At 38.9% G+C, this 22,462-nt stretch overlaps 2 protein-coding genes and 1 long non-coding RNA gene across 4 annotated transcripts; 1 reads left to right on the forward strand and 2 right to left on the reverse strand.

Moving 5' to 3' along the window:
* Positions 1–123: 123 nt before the first annotated feature.
* LOC145466601 (uncharacterized) lies at positions 124–16,860 on the reverse strand. The gene is made up of 5 exons (XR_014041953.1): positions 16,780–16,860; positions 6,000–6,116; positions 4,676–4,765; positions 2,523–2,654; positions 124–1,032 (listed from the first exon to the last, which is right to left on the reverse strand). It is a non-coding gene; the product is annotated as an uncharacterized LOC145466601 (long non-coding RNA).
* LOC145466565 (alanine aminotransferase 2-like) lies at positions 6,952–21,031 on the forward strand. Of its 2 annotated transcripts, XR_014041937.1 has the most exons (15): positions 6,952–7,319; positions 7,401–7,523; positions 8,791–8,877; positions 12,030–12,138; positions 12,639–12,769; positions 13,390–13,509; positions 13,983–14,112; positions 14,469–14,682; positions 15,538–15,646; positions 16,151–16,216; positions 16,793–16,948; positions 17,579–17,691; positions 17,890–19,671; positions 20,654–20,719; positions 20,947–21,031. XR_014041937.1 is itself a non-coding variant. In XM_081450278.1 (13 exons), the coding sequence occupies exons 2-13, from the start codon at positions 7,401–7,403 to the stop codon at positions 18,002–18,004; spliced, it is 1,473 nt and encodes a 490-aa protein (XP_081306404.1). In that variant the 5' UTR covers positions 6,952–7,319; the 3' UTR covers positions 18,005–20,642. The 2 variants fall into 2 exon arrangements, 1 of the variants encoding a protein (XP_081306404.1); XM_081450278.1 differs by lacking the exons at positions 20,654–20,719; positions 20,947–21,031 and having other exon boundaries at positions 17,890–20,642.
* Positions 8,871–11,959, reverse strand: LOC145466561 (uncharacterized). The gene has a single exon (XM_081450273.1). The coding sequence runs from the start codon at positions 11,086–11,088 to the stop codon at positions 9,496–9,498; it is 1,593 nt and encodes a 530-aa protein (XP_081306399.1). The 5' UTR covers positions 11,089–11,959; the 3' UTR covers positions 8,871–9,495.
* Positions 21,032–22,462: the final 1,431 nt, after the last annotated feature.

Below are 22,462 nucleotides of genomic sequence, written 5' to 3' on the forward strand. Positions count from 1 at the left end.
AACAATATTCAGTGTACATATCTTTCGCGTACAATAAATAACAGTGTACTCGTCATCAGAGGTAAATAAAGCAAATTATTTGTCTCGTGTCTGCCGCTATATTCCGAAGATGTTGTGATCTAAACGAAACCTTCATTTACGAATCTTGTGTTATTTTCCTCTGATAGCGATGAACTTGTTGTGTTCCCGTAATATTAACAATATCCAGTGAGGCTTTACTCTGCCGTTTGGCTTAACAAAACTCAATTGTCTTTGCGTGCCGTTTTGCAACTAGATTTCGAATTACATGAATGTCATAGAGGACGGTAATTTTACAAAACCTATGAAAAATTAAAGATAAACACAATTACATAATGGCCACTATTTTCCTTCTTTGTACTGCTACAAAGATTCCGAATAGTTTCATTTTCAACTCTAAGCTTACAACTGCCACTAAATAAACTTATCAACTTATTTACTGAAAAAATCACGTAAGAAAGATATAGTCGAGCTGTGCGTAAACAACGACAGAAACATGTTAATTGAATCATTACAGAATGACAGTCGATAGAATTAACATATGTACTGTCATTGATTTTGAATTTCGCGGGTTTTCTGCATCATAAACAGTCGCGTATGTCTTGAAAACATGCATCGCATTTCGTCTCGCCTTGTGAACCAAAATACTTTATGCCAAGAGAGAGAAACAAGAAAGCTCTTAAGAAAGCTCCTAATCCTATCCATCCTCACTTCTGTTTATTTTTTCCTTAGAAACATTCGCGGTCTTCACTACGATAATAAAATATTATTTTCAAGTTCTAATTTTCAACTCCTCTAAAATATTTAGCTTTTGCTGAACAGTACGGCTATAAAAGAAGGTATTCTCAGAAGTGTTAAGCGATATCTAACCTGTCACTGGTACATATGGTAGATATATTAACGTATCGACTGGTAACTTTAAGACATACGCGGTGTCTGATCAATCCAAAATGGGATTGTCAACGTTGTTCACCCAGGTCCTAACTCCTCTTCTTGACTGAAAACGCATCCTGCCTGAAATAAATGAGAACATTTTCTCACATTCCGGTACAATATAGCCAATCACTATTTTACTAAGAGAACTGTCTTTCTATTAAACTAAAAGTACAGAAACAATGAAAACACTTGGAAAATACCTCTACAAAACTCACAAACAGTGGATTAAACATTGCGGGGAAATAGCTTTTTCTACAGTAGTATTACTCTCGAGTTTCATTCCTTCTGCAGGTAATTTTACACATCGTGTCGTGACTTAGCTCCTCTAGCCCCACCCTACGGTCACCTCGTCAATACGGTCACCACGTTCTTACGGCCACATTTTTTGTCCCGGCGAAACGGCCATACATTTTCTTAAAAGAAAACTCCGTTAATGCAGCCATCCCTTTAAGGTGGCCGAACACTGTTTTCGCGCGCGCTTTTGCTGATGCAAAACATACCTTCAATAGTGCGATCATTTTATTCAGTTACTCAACACCCGCACTATATGCGCTATTTTTCTCCATTATTGAACGCAGTGTACTGATGCCTTTAGTCTTTTATTACAAAGCTATGTCAGAAAAGGTAACGACGCAAAGAACCCAGCAATTCTCAGCTTTTTCTTTGTTACCGAAAGAACCCAGTTAAATGCAGCGCATGCGCAGTTGCTCGAAAAATTGAGACCGATTGCTTTTGCAGAAACTTGCCGATTTCTAACGATCCAGTCGTTAGAATTTCAAGAAATTTGGCAAAAAAATAATTCAGAAACCACGCGAATGATCTATCGCAAAAAATCTGAATTTTGACATAGGGAATTTTTAATAATACAGAACATGCAGTGAAAACGATTTACGGCGAATTACGAAAGTCGCCTATGTCAAAATTTTATTAGAACAGTGTTGACAGAAGGGATTTAATGTCAATTCATAGTGGGCAAATGATGAAAAAAATCTAACGACTGAATTTTTTTTAAATAAACAAAAACCATTTTTTAAGCCTTGTTTTTAACCAGCCCGGTTGCCATGGCAACAGCACTCACCTTAGCCAAAATGTGGTTAAGGTTGACTCTTGCAAAAAACGGGCGCCAAAGCATAAATATCTTTAAAGTAATAGTGAATTAGGCAGAGGCTCTTGAAAACTGTGTTCGGCCACCTTAATACGGCCAACGGCCACATTCAGAAATCCCAAACGACGTGTATAATCCGTTATAATTTTACCCCGTGAACACGGTCACTCAAAACAGTTATGTTCATCTTTCGATTGTTCATATTCTGGTTCAAGTTTCAATTTTTTAAAAAATTATATCTGCATTCCGGATGCTTATTAATGAACAGTTGTTCAGAAGTGCAATTGTGATAGATCTGTTAAGACTTCACTCAATTTAGACCAGTCGTGAGGTTTGACCCTATCCCGTTAATGCGGCTAAATTTTCACGGCCCGTTGGTGACCGTATTAACAAGGTTCTACTGTGTTTACTTAAGTTAAACAGTCATTAAAGACATTTTTCTTAGAGATAAAAGATATCTTACCTGTCACTTGTGCATGAGGTAGTCAAGTCAACATATCGGCTGGTAACTCTAAGATATCATCTGTGGTGTACGATCAATCCATCTTGAAATTACCAACAGTCCCCCGTGCAAGCACAAAAGAAGGTGGCCAACCTGAAATACACACAAACAAAGTTTGTCAGCATTCATTTTGTACAGCGATAATTGCCTATCGCTCTCAAGTTTACGAATAATGTATCTTTATTATGACCGAAGCGTGACGAAATAAAAAGGGAAAATAACCAAGTATAAAGGCCAAATCCCAAGCAATGATCACTTACACCCTGCATGATTGTTTCATTTTTAAAAATGAGTGACCTAATGTCTTTTGATTTCTTGAGGTTTTGAATCCATGGAAAACTAGCAAAATTGGAAGGGTGATTTTTCTACGGAAACATTTCTACGTTACAGGAAAGCGGACAGCTGCATGAAAGGCATACCCGCAGATAACATAGTCATCTACTAGTCGATCAATAAAAGATCGAAAGTGCCGGAACAAAGAGCGACGACAAACCTCCGATCGTACGCTTCTGGAAAACCTCAAAGTCTTGTTTTAAAATCACAAACGCATAATTTAGGGGAAAAAAGTTATCTTTGCTCTGATCATCACTTTTGATATATTATCACAACTTGAACTAAAAGAATATACGCAACAATCTTGCAGCACTTTAGGAAAATATCCAAACGCTATACATTTGACTAATTATTTTTTACAGATCTTCTATACGTGTACCACGTGGTGTAATGGAGATCATCGTCGCTCTGCAGTCCAGGTGACCCGAAGATCGAATACAGCTCGGAACTTTCTTTTCTTTTTTTTTTTTTTCCTTTTTTTTTTTCCTTTTTTTTGGACGCGCTTGTTGACTAGTTGTAATCCCTTTAAAAACTTTAGAGAGTTGGCAAAGGCCATAAGCTAAACCTAAAACACCGTCCATGGTTAACTGCAATTTCTTACTGACTACAAGTAAGGGGTGTAAATCAGTATTGGAAGAATACGCTTAGAATTTGACAGCAGCTTGACTTAATGAAAAGTTCAAGTTTGCGAGAGATAGCAACTAACGAACGATTGTCTTTTGTTGTTGTTGTTGTTTTCTTTTTGTCCTTTTTTGTTTTTTGTTTTTTGTTTTTATTTTGTGAACCATAGTTCTAAAAAAATTGTTTAAAAAAAATGAAATGTCACTTAGCCACAGGCAAAAATATTCTAAAGCAAACAAATAACATAAACAAAAGGCAAAAGGAATACCAACAGCCAGATGAAGAATGTCGTCATAAAGACTGTAGAGTGTGTAATTCCGTTGACCGAAAAATGCTTCGTGGGCCAATGGTTTTCGTCTATTTCAATTAAACCAACTCTACACTATATAACAAACTATAAGATCTCTGAACTCTACTCCCCTCTCCAGACACTTTTAGAAGACACAACACCAACTGTTTGGTAGTTTCACGAGTTCTCCTCTACTGACTCACCCCTCCCACTCTTTAAGAGAGCCTACTGGTAAAACCTGATGCTAGAGTTCGTGTTGTGAAATGTTACTCTTTCTGAACGGGACACTAATCCTTTGTACCAAGTAACGTATCTTGACGAAGACTGAACACAACCAACCAGGGTTCAAGGGCAGACTCCTCAACCAGAAGGCTAACTGGGGTAGGGCGAGGCATTTTTTTGGTCGTCCAATTGCTTTTGTCTCTTTGTTTAAATGTACCAGAATCCACCCTTTGAGTGTAGCGTTACCAAAGAACTACCAATGTGCATCAATTTCATTGGTGAGTGGCTGCCATATCACCCCGGGGGCTTTTATGCACTAGAGGAACTTGTTAAGTAGCAGGCGGTTAACCAGGTAAGGCCCCACTTTACCAACCTTGACGTTGCCAGAGTAATTAATGCTACTAATTGACAAGCTTGCGCCCAAAGTCTTTGTCAGTATTAACGACCTACAACCGTTGTTGCGATAGAACATTTTGTGAAATATTGTAGACCACCCTTATATGAGATTCAGGGCTCATTGTTGCCTAACCAATCTTCTTTACAAACTCCCTTAGTAAGCAGTGAAGATCAATTTGACTAGCAGTAATTATCATGTTAGATTTATTTCACGCGCATGTTTTCAGAAATTTAGTACTTGCGTGTGAATTACCTGGCTTGAGTGTGGCTGTGTAGGATGCAGTTACACTCACTCTATACACCGAAGTTCAGCACTGTTTTGAGAGTTATAGGAACGTTAATCCTATGGAAAGGAAAACAAGAATGACCTGTTTAGCAATCAAATCAGGGCCGACTTATATGTGATATGATCTGAAACTGACAAACAAACTAAAACTGTACAAATGTAGACCGAAGGTTAACTGTTCATCTGTAAGAGTTTATCAGCAAACCTAACTAGCCGCACGAAGCGCGGGAAAACACGTGCGAGAGAATAACGATTGGTTCAGTTTGGTTTTACTTAACAATTGGTTCATGCTTTAACGTGGACAATGTAGTTTTATATCATAAGTCAAATTATTCTCGCATTTGGATTGGTTCTTTCTTATCAACTTCTGGAGGACAGACATAGAGATGACGTCATTGTTACCATTTTTGTTTCTATAATAATAATAATAATAATAAACGAATCTTTAGACAGGATTAACCCATCAGTACTATAAAGTACTGTTATCAAAGGGGTCCTGTGAGATTTAAATATTTAAAAATTTAAAAAAGGTAAAAAGTTTATTATATAAAACAATAGATTCCATGTTGCCGTGCGTAATAGATCATAGAAGACGTCAAAATGTGGTAAAAGCATCAGTGATACACTCGGTTATCGCCTCGTGTGCCACTTTTTTGTTCTTACCACATTTTCACGTCATCTGTGATCTATTACTGAACAGACACACCGCAACATGGAATCTATTTGTTACATGGTGCACGCTTATTTACTGTCTTGTGTGTCGAATTGGATTGGGAGGCCATCAGTGCTGGCAATGCTATACTTAAACAGTAGACTGTTCCTGTCGAGGAACTATCGGATGATAAAACAAATATTTGCCCTCGAAGCTTACGTTTCGAGGGCAAATATGCTAGTTTTAAGAACATCAAATTTCCAGGAGGCAATTATCAGACCGATAGTTCCGAGATAAACACTCTATTGTCTTTATTGTTCACCACTAAATTTTCTTCCGCGCGCAAGTTCAAATATCTTACTAAATTATTTTCAAATCTTTTAGGTGAAAGGCGTGAAAGGCAAATGTAAAATTCGATTAAGAAAACAGACAAAAACCCACTAAATCCTTAATGCATAAATTCTTTTTGCACGCGCCTTCGTTACATCAACAGGTCGTGCTTGTCCTGTGTTTCTATCGAGTTCGAGAAGTATGGCTTTTAGCGCCCCTTCTTACAGGTGTTCTCTAAAACATGATGTACGCGTGCACTCTAAACTTCCAGTAAGTGTCAGACTGTTCTTCATATTGAACACCACGTACCTCTCCAGTAAACGCCTTCATTCCCATTCTACGACAGTTGAGTCCAACGCTTTGCTAGTCGCTGGATATCGTCATCTTTCAACACCGAAGGCAAAAAGACCCAGCACCCATCTGCACCTGGAAAAGAAGAGTGAAAACGAAATTGAGTTAAACACCAGTGAGTGCACATGAATTCAATTAGCTATTTCCGAGATGCTGTAAAAACGAGTCATGGTGCACAACCTTTCATGTGGAAATGAGTTTTACTTACAAATCAAACTCATCTCCATATGAAAGGTTGTGCACCAGAGCTCGTTTTGAAACAGACGTAAAAAGTCAATCGGGATTGGCTCATTTGCACTCTTTCTTTGTAGTTTAACGCACCCTGAAACCGTAACTTTTTCGATGAAAATCGGCTTCGGAGAATTGCTGGATCCTCGATGCCTTTTTATCCACGGTAGTTCCACTTAGTAACATACGAAGTATTTTATTTACAAAGATAAGAAAACAATCATAAAAATAATTATAAAATGTATGTCGACGCTAATGGCTGCAACAATTCCAGTCCATATTATTTATGATCATAAATTTTGTCTTGAACTTTGCCCTACCTTTTGATTTCGAAGTGAAAATTTTGTGTCCTTCCACATGCACTTTTCATTACGTGGTCTCATTCTTCAAGTGGCGAGTCGACCACGAACTGTTCGCTTGCGGTCATTGATCGACCTTGACGACATGAGGGCATCTTTCCTTTTCCCCTTGTAGTACAAGTGTCGAAAGTTTGCTCAAGCAAAAGATAGCCCGCTGAAACACAAACAAAGAAACTAAATATTCACGCTATCGCTAATGTGAATTAGCATATATCCTGAACGAAAAATGGAAATCTACAGGGATTTTCATTTCAAAATGCGCGCTTTCCATTTAATCACAAACCTTGCTTTGAATTTCCAGTGGCAAATACTGTAGAACATCATTTCCTGGTCTGGAATTTTTGGTCGAATGGAAAGTGTCCAAGGACAAAATATTTTACACCTGCTCTTTTAATTTACAGGTGTCAGCAACGAAACTCGGTCCGTACTGTCAAGACCTCGAGCCTATATTCTAGAGTACGGCTCTCGCGCTTGGTTATGAGATATATATCTACTCCCACTTCAACCTAACCTGAAATGTCAGTCATCTCCCGCCCTCAGCCTAATCCCCAGCATTTCAAGTTACCTAGCGCACGCGCGCAACTGTGTGACGTGTGTGACCCTGGGAACGAGGCTTAGTTTTCGTGACAACTAACAACGAAATCAATGGACCTTCAAAGCTATCGCTAGAAGCGTTTGTTGCATCTACACGGTCGGTTGAGTTAAAAGACAGTTATTAGTAATTTAATGGTAAAAGGCTTCATTTATTTTCGTTGCTTCTCATTTATATCAGATGGAAACAGTGGTAGACGAAATTATTACGGACAAGACTATCAGTCCTGCTTTCCAAAGAGCAGTGTACCAGACTGGATGGGTGACCGCTCGGGCCACCGAGATCCAGCAGGAATTAGCACGGGTTAGTTCTATCTATAAAACAGAGAGGATAATTTTGATAGAAAAATTGCAATTGTAAGAGCTATCCAGACTGTCTGAACAGTACTGCGGCATGAACAGTAAATAAGAATATGCCGGAGTAAGACGATAAATGTTTGTAAATGCATGAAACCAGCATATTAATCAGCTTGTATCATGGTTATTATTCATGACACGTAAAGTCTGCTTTGCCATTTAATGTCACCAATCGATAACACAAATAGATGTTATGTATACTTCATTTCCTTCCGCCTTAGGAAAATTACTTCTGTCAAGTATAGGCAACTGTTCTGCCACTAGTTTGTAGATGTTTCACCAATGAACTTAAGATCATCTTGAAATTACTCTGTACACTGTAGATGCAAATTGTAGCTAACTGTGGTCTCATTTAAATACCAATACAATATAATGTAGCCGTTCGTGTCGGAGTCCACAACGCTTGACGGGGTGCATTGCGTGACTCCGGCCCGAGTGTAGATGTACTTTTTTCTCACGCAGATTCAAGCTGATCACTCCCTTATATACTTTTGATATTTTCAAGCCTCGTTTTGATATTTTGATCAATCAGTCGAAATTAGGCAACCTCCTGGGGTAGATTTGTCTGGGTAACGAAATGATACGAAATTTCTTCACAAGCTATGATAACACTTAGAATCCACGTTTATTCATTGTCCACGGCGTTTTCGCCATGCTTTAAATTTAAAGTATTCGCGGATACGCGCTGGTTTCCAGTAAAGTAGGACGTGAAAGCAAGTCAACCACAAACTTAATTAAATATAAATCAATATATTTATGTTAATGACATGTTAATAAGATATTTTAAATTAACGCGAATGGAAGGAAAAAGCCAAAATAGCACAAAATTCCTGAAGACAAATGAGAAGGTGACAAATTCTTTACACAATTATTACATGTAACGCTAATGGTATATCTAAGAAACTTATTGAAATCATAACACTGAACAAGATAAGAATACAGACGAATCGCTCGAACTGCGTGGTGCAAATATGCCCGTAAACGAGAACAGGAGGTACTTGAAATCAAGAAACGAATATACGGTCAGTGTAAAACGCAGACTGCGGACTGCAGACTTTAGACCGGAGATAAAATGCAGAGTGAGGGTAAAATACAGACTACAAACCTTTTGATATTTGAAAAGTCTGTATTGTGCAGTGTGCATTTTACTCCTGGTCTGCAGTCTGCAACGAAGCTTACTGACAAAAATGCTTTATTTTTTTGTATTTTACAAGGGTGAAAGTAAACCTTTTGATGAACTTGTTCTACATTTTGGTGATCCTCAAGGATTTGGCCAGCCACCAATCACGTCTATGAGACAGGTTGGTGATGTCTGTACAGTATCGCAGTTAAATATGGGTTATTGAAGACCAATCGGGAGGCTAATGTGCCCTTAACCCCAATTTTTTGTATTTCTTTTCAAAAAGAATATATAATTTGGAAAAGATTAAAAAACAAATCGACTTCATCCATCAAATCCTCGCTTATCTGCGAAGGTTTGGAGTTCGATATTCTGGCTCACGGCCGCGCGAAAGGAAATGTGTGACCTAATGTAGCCGGGAAGCCAATTTCTTGGCGTTTGAAATGATCATGCGATTAAATGGGTTTCATCTGAAATTTCTGACCTTAAATCTCCATATTGTGACCCTCAGTCACCAAAATCATTAAAAAGCATCAAGAAATGGCATCAGACAACATAGATTCCGATTATTCGGTCGAGTCCGGATATTTTGGATATTTACGCAAGTTCATTTTATGCTTTTTTACGAACCGGAACTTGTAATATCTTAATAAGCTAATCAGCATTCAGCTGCCGGGAAACACTGTGTTGTCATGACATCACATGTACGGTTCACAGGAATGACATTACAATCGGCCCACTTTTCTCTCGAGAATTTTTTTCGCCGGAGCCTATATATTAAAATTGACGAGCTCTATGATTAGAACTTAGAAAAGGGTAAAGAACAGTTAAAAGCAAATCTTTTCGCCGTTTTACCGTCATGTTTGCCTCTAACTATAGCACAGAGGTACTCTGTGAAGTACAAAGCCACCATAACTGTGCATATTGCATTAGCTGTAACGTGGGCTCGCCAGTTTTTACTGTTCCACACTCTTAACACGGCAATGTTGAACAGCATCACTTGCAACCACACAGAAATGGCGTTGAAAATCACATCTATGGCAAGACCGGCAAGACAACGCCAACGAAACTCCCAGAAAAGACCTGTAAAGTAATCTTCAGGCGGGTGCAAATTATCAGGGTACATAAACTGGTAGAGCTGGATGAATCCAACCGCTGAAACCAAAGCAGTGGGCTCTGTGAGAAGAAGCTGAATGCTGACATCTGCCACGAAACGCATGCTTCGAGGAGTGCGAGCTTGTCCTGCGTGGAAATTCCTCGTTTGTGATCTATCACAGCGAGACATGAGTTTATACATGTACTCCCAGATGTGGTCTCGCATCATAACCGTTATGCGTTCCAGAAGATCGATTACAGCGTGGCCAACTCCCAAAGCAACAAATAACGGAAAGCTTGTCAACTCTGCTTGCATGACACGAAAGACTACCGCTGACGCAGTGTACAGAGTACTCACTAAGAGGTGCAGGACACCGGGGTGAACGAAGTTGAGCTTCGGTACGGCTGTGCGAGCGATGACTTTAGGGATACACACTATTAATGGGCTTAATGCTGCAATGAACACTTTCTGTAGCTCGGTTTTCTCCGTATACCACGGAAAGATCTTGTAAGCTAGTGACCAGGCGATCGGAAAGCCAAATAAAAACTGCAGAGCTAACAAAGCTGCAACCTTGCACAATGTCTTCTTGCCGTACGTTTGTACGGGTATGATCCGTTTGGCGATGATCAAGCTGTTACCGATTACCAGCGAGGCTGACAAAACATTCAGAGGGTACGTCATCCAGGGACGTTTGTAGATGCCATACATCTGTAGAAAAAGGCGATAGCAAGTATCTGTAAAGGCAGCGAGAAGATTTATCGTTAAAAGATTGAGTTCTTTCATAACCAGACAACCAAACATGCACAGCATTATCGAGAAATGCCAAATCTCGATGAAGAACCCTTCGACACACTGGCCTGTAACTCGAATACTCTGAATTAAAGGCGGAATGCTGTCCCATGTAAACGTCTTTTCATAGCAAAGATCAGCCGTGTTAAGGTCTAACAAAATGACTGCGACTGCCAGCAAACCGATGCTAGACCCGAACACGAACTGCATTGTAAACACAGTCTTGAAACACAGAAGCATTGATTTCCAAGCCGAGGGACGGGAAAGTTTCCACGCCATTTTGCCATAGTGTCCAAGTGGTGGATTGAATTCTTGAAAAATAGTGTCGTTTGGATCAAATTCTGTGAAATCACTCAGTGCTCCTTCTTGAACCAGAGCTTCTACCTCCGTACTGTCGCTGTTTTCTGAACTCGCTCGCCGACATCTTGTTCCTGAGTAGTTTTCGATAACGCTTCCGGTGAAACTTTCAGCAATGTAGGCAAGAAATGTTATAACGGCTTCTAACATTCTGAATGCTTTCTGTTGAATTCCCAGTAATACTTGACTGCTTCAGATCAAAAGCTTCATTCCACAAACAAATGGAAACATTTCAGTGCCCGGTTAACCTTGACGCGTTATATGATACGGCTAACTTCAGTAAATCTGTTTTAGTTTTAGAGCGGAGTGTGTCCTCCCAGAAACTGCAAAAAGAAACACTGTCCGGCCAGAAACTGTCCTCCCAGAAACTGAAAAAAGCGCCTCATAGTTCGTTCCTTACAACGTTAGTTGGCGATAAGCACACAAACGGCCAGCGTCACAAATAGAACTATAGGTAGTACTTTATTAGATTACAGATTCGCTCAGCCGCGACAAAAATAACCACATATTTGGGCACGCTATCTAACAGCCGTCACGCAATCTTGTACAATTCGACGAGGGGGGAGGGGGCAGGAAGACCAAAAAGGTTTCCTGTACAAGTCAGCGAAAAAAAAAATTGCAAAACTAGTTGGGCAAAAGAAATTTATGGAACAAAACTAAAAAATTAAGCACAACCTAAAGAAGAAAAACATCCTTACTCAGAAAAATTCCCTCTCCTGAAATTCCCTTTAATGTCTGCTTGCGAAGCTACAATCATGGACAAAAGCAGCTGGGACACTCCCGAAAAAAACCTGTTTCGCAGAATGCGTGAGTTTTTCAATGTCCATTTTTCACATTTCGACCCCCTCTCCCCTTTTCAATGTTGTAACAATTTGACAGTGTCCACGGAGCGTATTTCAGCATTGAAAAAGGGGAGAGGGGGCCTGGCTATCGACAAAACAGATGGGTTTTTTTTTTTTTTTTTTCAATTACGGAAGGACGCCGATGGAAAGCGTTTGTTTTGCTCAAACGTGTCAACACTTTTGTCCATGATTGTAGGACAGAAGTTTATTTAAGTACTGTATTAAGCATTTTAATATCTTTGTTGACAGTTTCTAGCATGTCTCCTTTGTCCAAATTGCCTTGATGACCCAAGCTACCCGGTAGATGTAAAAGAGAAAGCTCGCAGAATCCTTAAGGCAAAACGAGGATGTACCATAAGTAAGAAGTACCTTCTGCCTCACTGTTTTTATTATGTCTATCTGCTCTGACCTTTGTTACTTAGCGAGATCATTAAACTTAGTGCGATTGCAGCCGTCTCTCATCAGTTGCTCGAGAGTTTGACTAAAACTGAATTTAGCTGTAATCATGAAGGCTGATATATTATATTCAGTAGCCCTCCCCTTCAGATGGCGATAAAATAATCCCTTTGCTATCCAGTCTCTCATCTCATATCAGTATATGGCTTTTTCTTATTTCTTAAGAAACTTGTGGGACTATGACTGGAACCAAGAGACTATGATCATAGATCATAGTCTCTTGGCAGACCTTTCTACAACTAGTGGCTAGCTGGGAAAACCGGTCAATGAAACCACTGAACGGACGCACGGCTTATCTGATTTCAAACCAGATTCTCCCTACACCAGTGGTCTTAAGAGTGATCAGATCAGCCCTCCCGGTCACGTTTCGTTCAATATAATAATATCTTTGTTTTCGTGTAGGTTCTTACACTGATTTCGTTGGATTACGACTTGTTCGTGAAGATGTAGCCAAATTTATCTCAAGAAGAGATGGTTATCCTGCTGATCCAGATGACATCATTCTAACAAATGGGGGATCAATAGGCATACAGGTTCGTCACAAAATTTGTAGTCAGTTTTGTAGTTAGCACGTATATCGCTAATTCTTAATTTTTAAGCCTAGAGTTTCTTTCGACGGAACCGACAATGTTATACAAGGCGTGCAATTTTGATATGTTTGATGCAACGTGCTTTTAACGAAATCCACGAGCGGTACACTAAAGGAGTGCCGCATGGCGAAGATTGCAGGGCAAAAAATCTAAGAATAAAACTGGTTTGAAGCTAATTCCTCTACAAATGTGAATGAAGTTACGTCATAGAACATAGAACATCAAAGCCGTCACTTCCTTAAATTTCCTGCTTTAATTTTTAACAGAACAGAGCACGGTCAAGTATTTTCCCGTTGTTAACTATAGGAATGTTCAAGTGTCATGATCTTGCCGAGTTAGTACTCATGTACCATTCTAGGTAATCCTTGTTTCTACAGTCTCCAACCAGTAAGAACCCAAATGGTTCGTTCCACTCCGTACAACAGCAAGGTTTCAGTTTCCACTACTAGTTTTATAAATAAAAAAACACACACTCACAACATGCAAGCGAGCCGGCTGGGCGCAAACGATGACTCGCCTAAAAAATAACAAATAAAGTCCCTCACTTCTTGTCTTTTTTTCAGATTGGCGTGGAAGCGCTCGGCACCAGTTCTCTCAACAACAGAGGAAGGGCAGGACTCATGATTCCGGTTCCGGGCTTTTATCAATACACTGCCAGGAGCATAGATTTCAAATTTTACAAAGTAACGTTTGTCTTCACGTATTTTAGACAGCAAGTAGTGAATCTTTTTTTTTTTTTTAACAAGATTCTGACGCAGCCGAAATTTCATAATCATACCAATCATTATCAAACCCGAACGGGGATTGTACCACAGCGAGTTCACTGCTCGCTCTTTATTTTTTACTTTTTTAATCTCGCTCACAGTCTTTCCGCTCTCTTCCTTTCTATAAGGAAAAATTGCTCGTATTCGACACTAAGGTATTCCACAATTAAGATCAACATAAACTGATTACCCGTATAGATTGGGTTAATTACATTTGCTGTACGGTTGTTGCTGTAAAAGTCAGCCTTAAGCATGGCGCTAAAGCCCAGGGAACGCTAACAGAAATGCAAGCTTGGGTTTGGTGCTCGAGCTTCAAAAACAATAATTACTGTTACTAACACATGTGATTTTCCTTTTTTTTCAATACCTTTTTTTTTTTTTTTGCTGGGTAGATTCCTTACTATTTGGATGAAGAAAACAACTGGAATTTTAACACTAGCGAACTGAAGAGAGCATTAGACGAGGCCAAGCCACACTGTACACCGAGGGGACTGGTACTCGTTAATCCAGGAAATCCCACAGGTATCAAGTGCAGGCAAAGTTAATGAACACACTTTGAAATCAATCAGGGAAACGTCCTTTGTTCTCACTGGTAGAAAATAACGACGAGAAGCTTCTCAGAGAGGCGGTGTCATTTTCAGTCGTATTAAATTTTGCCTTTTTCGTTCGTTCGTTTGTTCGTTGGCTCGCTCCTTCGTTCATTTGTTCGTTCGTTCGTTCGCTCGCTCGCTCGCTCGCTCATTCGTTCGTTCGTTCGTTCGTTCGCTCGCTCGCTCTTTTGTTCATTCGTTTGCTCACTCGCTCGTTCTTTCGTTCGTTTGTTCGTTCGTTCGTTCGTTCGTTAGTTTATTCACTTTTCGTTTTCTTTTTTTCCATAGGCCATGTATTGACTTATAACACCATTAGAGACGTTATCAAGTTTTGCGCCAGAGAGAAACTGGTTTTATTCGCCGATGAAGTATATCAGGAAACACTGTTTACGAATGAGGCCCAGTTCCACTCGTGCAAAAAGGTTCTGAGGGACCTTGGACCCGAGTACATTAAATTTCAGCTGATGTCAATACACTCAGTCTCCAAAGGAATTTATGGCGAGTAAGAGAAGCATTTTGTTTAATGTTTTTAGGCGAGTCAAAGAATATGTATATTTACCTCATTAGCATAAGCGATTCAGTTTCTAATGGATCCACAAAAACACAATCAGTGCTGAAACAGAATGTTAACTCTGTCAATGAATTTGAGCCCAATGTATTGAATACTGTCTGTGCGACGCGGTTTAAAAAACTCAAAATTTTACAAAAAGGCAAGAGCTCATTAATGTTTTTATCACCTAAAATTCTACAGCTTTTGAAAGACAATTTCTCCTTGAATATTGCACACAAAGAGCTTAGAATCCCCTTTATTAAAAACTGAATCATTGGAAAGGCAATTCGAGAATTTTCATTGGCTTAGCCATCATGGGTTATGAGCAATTACACCATGCTCTACAAATTTGGTAAGCGTGCGCGTGATTTTTGGGCGTTTTCTTTTTATTTTATTTTAGTTTTCTATGTTTTGGGCGTGTTTTTAACAAAACAATTATTCAACTCACGCTTGTAGGATATGAGATTATTATAACCTCATATCCAACGCTTAAAGAACATAGAGTCACTATCAGGGTTGTTGCAGAGCCCTTGAAATAACTTTGTTGAAAAGAGCATTACCCAAAGAACTTCAGTGACCTTTTCTGTGTAGTGAATATTTAATTGTGAAAATGTAAGGGATGGCATTTTGCAAAATAAGCGCTTCCAGGTTTTCTTTGACTATGTGTGCGTTATGCTAGCGGGTTCAAAGTAACTATTTTGACTAGCGCCATTTTTTCTATTGAATATACATGTACACGCAAGTCAAATTGTGTTGAATTGAAGTACTGTTAATTTTTTTCCCCCATTGTTTTTCCTGATTTTTAAGGTGTGGCTTACGTGGAGCGTACTTGGAGTTAGTAGCATTTAGCAAAGAGGTCAAACGTCAATTTAGAAACAAACTCACGCCACATAGCTGCCCTTCAACGATTGGACAGGTATTTTTTGTAAAAAACAATATTTTAACGTTCGTGAGCATCTCTAACTTCTGGTCACTCGTAAGTAAGTTGCATACAGAAGGGAATTACTTTATAATTGATTGATTGATTGATTGATCGCCGACCGATCGACCGATCGTCCGACTATCCGACCGACCGAATGACTGACTTTACATTTAGGTATCAGAGGTGCCAAAATTAGCATTTTCTGATTTCCTTGCGTTTTTTGTTTATGTCTGTAATGCGTTGTTATGATTGACAGGCCCGCGTGATAGGGCTATGAAAAGAACCTGTCCACTATCAACTGGCATACGTTCCCCGACTGTATATATGGGGGTAGTCTTGTACATCGCAGCAAAAACTTAAGGCGTTTGCTTAAAACTCTCGACACAGAAATGAGTTCTTTTCGAAATGAATACAAGGGAAATACAATAGCAAAAGAAGATCAAGGTAGGTTACCTTGATCTTCTCTTGAATTAAAGTAAATTTGCTTTACTATTGAAGGCCGCCCTGAGTGCGATGTGCAATCCGCCTCAACCTGGTGACGAGTCTTACGAAGTGTTTATTAAGGTATGATTTTGATTATTTTATGTTCTGGGTTTTGCAGATTTACAGTTTGAGAAGTGTTTCAAAGCTTATTTTTACAATCCATTTCATTTTTGGTCTGTGGCGCGATTTGTAAAGAAAAAGTCAAGACAATTCATATATCCAATCACTGCATTACGTCGGTCTGACCAGTTGAGAGCAGAGCGAAAGCAGATTAATGAGTGCGGGCGGGACGAGGGACCGGATAGAGAAGAATGACCGAATTTTGGGCAAAAAAAGATCCTAAATTACAATGAAAATAAGGCAGCCGAATAGTAATCTGCTTATTCAATGGTACTGGTGGATAATACGCGGTACGCGGAATATTATTTATCAAACCATACAATCGTCGGATAAGATGTGTTGGTCTTCCACAGTCTCAGATCTCGGCTGGAATCTTTATGAGTAACTATATTATTCTCCTTCTGGTATTCCTCTATGTAGTTTACTACACTATTATTTTCTGTGAGATTCATGTCACTGTTCAAGATAGTTTCGATGTTGAAATTGCTTTTACGATACCCTCCCTTAACATCTCCCATTCCTACCTTTATTTCATAGGAGAAGATGGCCATTTTAGACTCGTATCAAAGGAAAGCCAAGATCACCACCTCAATGTTGAATTCTCTTGAAGGAATGACGTGCAGTGAAGTAACTGGAGCCTTGTACGCCTTTCCCAGAGTTCATCTTCCACGGAAAGCTATAGAAGAGGCCAAGGTAAGAACTGGCATCACTTGTGTGAATTAAGCAGGAAGGAAGCTTAAGTTTGAGTCAGTTGCTATTACAGTAGACTAAAAGTTCGAGATTTTAATGAGGTGATAGTTGATGAGCCGGAATCAACCATCACCTCCTAGAAAGCGAGAACGAATAATCGAATTGCTTTAATAGAATTATAACAAAATTTCTTTCAAATAACAATTTCCAATGATTTTTCTACAGTAGTATTTAACCGGCCACGCTTTAGCACTTGAAAATCGCGCGAGGATTGTATTGCTGTGTGAAACCTGCAGCTATTCACACACGCTAATCAGTTCATAGAAAACTTTGAGGTTTTAAAGTCGCATAACGGCCAACTTCCTTTCCTTAATATTTTTGGAAAATGAAATGTCCAGTAATATTTCTAAATCTCCTTGGAAAAATATATAGGATTTTACTAGCAAGCTACTGTTAATGCTGCAGTCTGATTGGCCGAACTATCGTACACTATCAGCCACATAAGTGTGCAGTGGTTGGAGGTCGTCCACGTATTAGCAATTTTTTTTTTTGTTTCTCCGATGTATTGAGGAAAAATTAAAAGGACAGAGTCATGACTGTCTTTGTAAGCGGCTGTTTTTATGTTCTTTTCAGTTAGCAAATTGTGGACCGGACGAGTTCTACTGCTGGCAGATGCTTGAGGCCACTGGAATAACTCCCGTATGTGGGTATTTGTTTGGACAGAAGGAAGGGACCCATCATTTTAGGTGAGAATTTACGTTACACATCTTCACGCATTTCAACGAAGCTAACACTATTTGAAGAGACTAGTTCTGGGAGCACTCAACTGACGTGATTATTAAGGTAGAATGGTAGTTAACAAGGCGTATCCGTAACAGACAAGATAGATCGTTGTAAGTTGTTTTTGGTAAAGAAGTTCATTTGTCTCGTTCTCTTCCTTGCAGACTTACAATTCTACCTCCAGAAGAAAAACTAGTGCCCATGTTCGACAGAATAAGCAAGTTTCACAAGGAATTCATGGATAAATACAAGGATGATAATGATAATAACAAGCTGTAGTGACTTAACAAGCCAACAACAAAAAAGTCGCGGAATAACAAAAAATCAAATAACTGGAATGATTTCTACCTGTCCATTTGCGTACGCGGTTACAAGGAACCAGACTAGGAAACTTGTTATTTATTTAAACTTATGCTATCCAACTTATTGTTGATGAACTACGTTATACAATTGTAAAGCATTTTCCCAGGCATTGTCACCGCTGACATGTGCCCTGACACGGAAAGATATGAAAGAAATATGAAAACATGAAAAAAACCACAAACCACTGACATCGCTACGACGTTTTTCTGGTGCCATTTCCCTGTGTGTACACGAAAAAAAGTGAGCGGAGTAATCTTCTTCTAGACTGCAAAACAGTCGTTTTTCGCGTTTCATCCGACGTGAAACGTTCAAGGCCGGCATTAACCGCCACGAAACCACGCTTGAGTTTCTCTTGTTCCCCCTATGATCCCTCCCACGCCGTGCTGAACTTATCAGCCGGAATTCCAATTTTCTTTCTTCTCTTCCCATAAAAATCTGATTTTGTAAAACAAAAATTTGGGATAAAATGTGCTGGCATGGTCCCAACCAATATCAAAACAAATCAAAACGCCAGTGCTATAGGAGTTTGCGTCGATTTTGAATTCCGATCGACGAATATATACAGTTAAATCCCGCCATTTCGAACTCTCAAGGGAAACTCAGGAGAACTCTCAGTTCGAAATAGCCGATAGTGATTGACTGAAAAACAAATCCAAGAGAAATGGTTTTCAGTTCGAAATAACGGGGAATTCGAAATAACCGAGTCCGAATTAGCAGGGTCCACTGACTGTACCTTTATTGGTCTTTCTTCCTTGGATATCCTTAAGTCACACATAAGCTAACTGAGCATCAGGCCTTTCTAAGGAGAGGACAGAGGGCAGTTAGGAGGAGGAGAAGAGCAGAGGAAGGCCTGACAAAAAGGAATGAACCTTTTTAACAATGTCGTGCAATATCAACAATTTTTCATATTTTTCATATAAACAAAAAGCAACTCCATAAATAAAATTAGCAATCCCGAATTAAGGATCTGTGTTGAATGATCAAAGATCGTCAGAGATTTCATAGCAGATCAACCCAAGGCATTCAATACAGTATAGCAGGTGTTTTGTTTTGTACGCGGCGCGGGGTGGGGAAAATACGTGTTCTGTCCTGAAACCCTAAATTACATGTACATTGCTAATGAGACAATGATCATTCCACTTGATTGACATGGGAATTCCACGCCAACCCCTGCAAGGTCATCTTGGTTTTCTTAGTTTGAAGGGACCACATGTAGGCTGAGTATTGCTATTGCACTGGATGGGACGAATTTCCATTGAAGCATGCCAAGTCCATTCAATTCTACCATAAAAAAAGAGTTGTTTTCTCAAAACAATCATAGCAGCTGCTTATTGCATGCCGCTCTTCACATGATGACAATGTATGGATCAGACCAATGTCAGAGTGTGCAATTGGGGTACTATGTTCTCCAAGATGGTAACATACAGGATTTCATAAAAAAATCTGTTAACCCAACTCTTTTTGTTCATTGCAGATGTGGTTTAAGGGGAGGGTATGCAGAGTTGATCGGATTCAGCAAAGAAGTTAAACACCAGTCTAAGAAATTTATGTCACCTGGTTAGCGCCCTTCGATGATTGGACAGGTACAAATGTTAATTACAAAACAAACATGCAAAAGAAGATAATGTAAGGCTAATAAGCCTATGAACAGGCTCTCTAATCATCCTAGAGATGATGAACTGATCCTCAGGCAGGGGAAAAGAGCTGATAGTCTTGATTCCATTACAGAACCTCAAACATCCAAGGGTTAATTCATTGTTCATGAAGTGAAAAATGCACTGTATTTCTTAATATGATAGCTTTAAGGCTTACAAAATTACTGATGAGTATGAATGACCCTATTCTCCCAGAGAGCTAGGACTATGATGATGATGATGATGATGCATTATACGCTAGGTTTCTGTTGTTTTGCTCACATCAGATAATGCAGTATTTAAATATTGTAATGTTCAAAATGGTTCAATAAATTTGAGTGTACCACTGAGGAACAGTTTTTGTTACAGTGAGAGTGCTCCCAGATTTGAATAAAATGCTTGGTTATTTCAAATAATAATAATTATCATTTTGATTTATTTTCTATCAATCCATTTTTTTTTTGTCAAATAGTATTACAACTGCTGCATGTAAAAGAACAAATATTAAAGAAAAGTTATTAGTATTGACCATGAGAAAAAACAAAATTTTGAAGCACAGAAAAAGGCTCTAATGAGAACTCATGCTTGATTGAAATGGATGGTGAAAAACACAAGAAGAGAACTCTTCTAAATTTATGTATGAGTGGTAAACACCAGGTGACAAAGGATTGCATAATATAATGATGTAACATAAAGTAATGGCATTCTGGCCAGAGAAAAGAACAATCAACACAAGTAGAACAGAAAAAGTGTTGTTGTTCATTGACATGGTTTGACAAATTCATTATTAGATTTCTCCAAGGGGCTGTTTGATAGCTCTATTAATGTAAATAATAAGGGAAAAGAAATGAGAAAGTGTGGAGAAAGTTAACTGCGAAGTATGTTTTTGCAAGATTGGTAAAATTGCGTGACATTCTTTTGGTTCTTAAAGGTTGCCATGAGTACAATTTGTAATCCACCTCAACCTGGTGATGAGTCTTACAAGATGTTTTTCAAGGTAAGTTTCAAAAGATTTTGTCAATTGAAAATGGTTTGGATTTGTTACTTGCACACTTGACAAAGATTTTAGTCAAACAAAATTTCACTTAAATCATCAGTTTTCAAGTAGAGCCCTACTTTATTCGTCTTCAGCTTGTTTCAACTATGTGTTTTTTATACATCATAATTATAATCATACTGGTTACTATGGATATTACATTTAGCATCCCTACCTTCATTCCATAGGAAAAGATGGCCATTTTGGACTCGTATCAAAGGAAAGCCAAGACCACCACCTCAATGTTGAATTCTACTGAAGGAATGACATGTAGTGAAGTAACTGGGTCCTAGTACGCATTTCCCAGAGTTCATCTTTCACAGAAAGCTATAGAAGAGGTCAAGGGAAAAACATCAGTTGTCCATTGTCAGTGACAATGTTTGATCAGCCTGTTTTTTTCAATGTAGAAAATGAAACATTTGTTTAATGTAAAGAAACTTAATAGTCATGCAAAGGAAACTTTACAAATACAGGTTACTAAGAAATAAACAAACCATAGAAATAACAATAGTCCAAAAATATGACAAAACAATTGTAGGTACCATGTCAGTAATAAATTCCAAGAATAAAGCATTATACACTTAAACAGATATTGCAACCAAGCTAGCACAACCTGGCGCACTGCTTTACAGTTACAAAAACAAAATGTCAAAAGACATACACCCACCCCTCTTTTGGAACTGCCACTGATATCTATCACCACATGTTCATTTCATTCCAGTGTGAGACAGACAGATACCTGAGATTCCCTAACAATTAAATGACACTACAGAGATCTCTGTAGCCTCCATTGAATTAACTTGAAAATGTTAATATGTGATCACTAACTACAGATGAATTATTTTACATAATTTATCACAATGAAATGAATATGATCTCAGATAGCTCTTCGGGAGATTGGTGCCAATGCCTCTGTCTACCCAGGGGTCTACATGCAGCTGTCGGTAACAGCAAATTTGATGCTGAGGGTTAACCCTGCTATGGATTAGCATCCCCATCTAGGGTGAGGGGTGGGGCAGAGGTAGAATTATGCCTAGTCGCTTCTTACTACAGAAACCAGAGATACTGTAAGTGCTGGCCTGATGGGCCACTTGGTTTGTATGTAGACTTTACCCATTATCCAGATCATAAATCAAGTACAACCATCACAAAATTACTATGCACTACACATTGATTTGTAGTTGCAAATATGCTAAAAGGCTTTAAAACCTGGATTTTGGATATGAAACACAGCGGTTCACTTGAAGAACAACCGCTCATAGGAGAAGAAAAGCTATAAGAAGTTACGAACAAATGCTAAATATAATTTAAAATCATGACTGTCATGTTGACAAAATGCAGCACTTTATTTTGCAAGGAGCTTTGCGACCGTAGCGACCTTAGTATTATTTCGACTGAAGTCGGCAAAAAATGTTCAGATTTGATGTAAAGTACTTACTGCACTTCATTTCCGATACTTTTTGCCAGATTTTCTTGTTGGTAGTTAACTGAAATCGTCATACATGTCAGTGTTTTCATCTTTTCCCTGCAGCACAACTTACGGCCGCCACAGTCGCCGCCATATTTTTAAATTTTGATCTGAAAGGTCTGGGTACCAGTGCCCGCGAGCATTTATAACCGGCGGATTTCTTCGCAAATGATTAGTTCAAAATGGCCGACAAAGGGCCACGGGTACGCCACAGGTCTACCATTCCTTGGGAATCG

This window comes from Orbicella franksi, chromosome 13 (assembly GCF_964199315.1).
Source record: "Orbicella franksi chromosome 13, jaOrbFran1.1, whole genome shotgun sequence".
Taxonomy (NCBI): domain Eukaryota; kingdom Metazoa; phylum Cnidaria; class Anthozoa; order Scleractinia; family Merulinidae; genus Orbicella; species Orbicella franksi.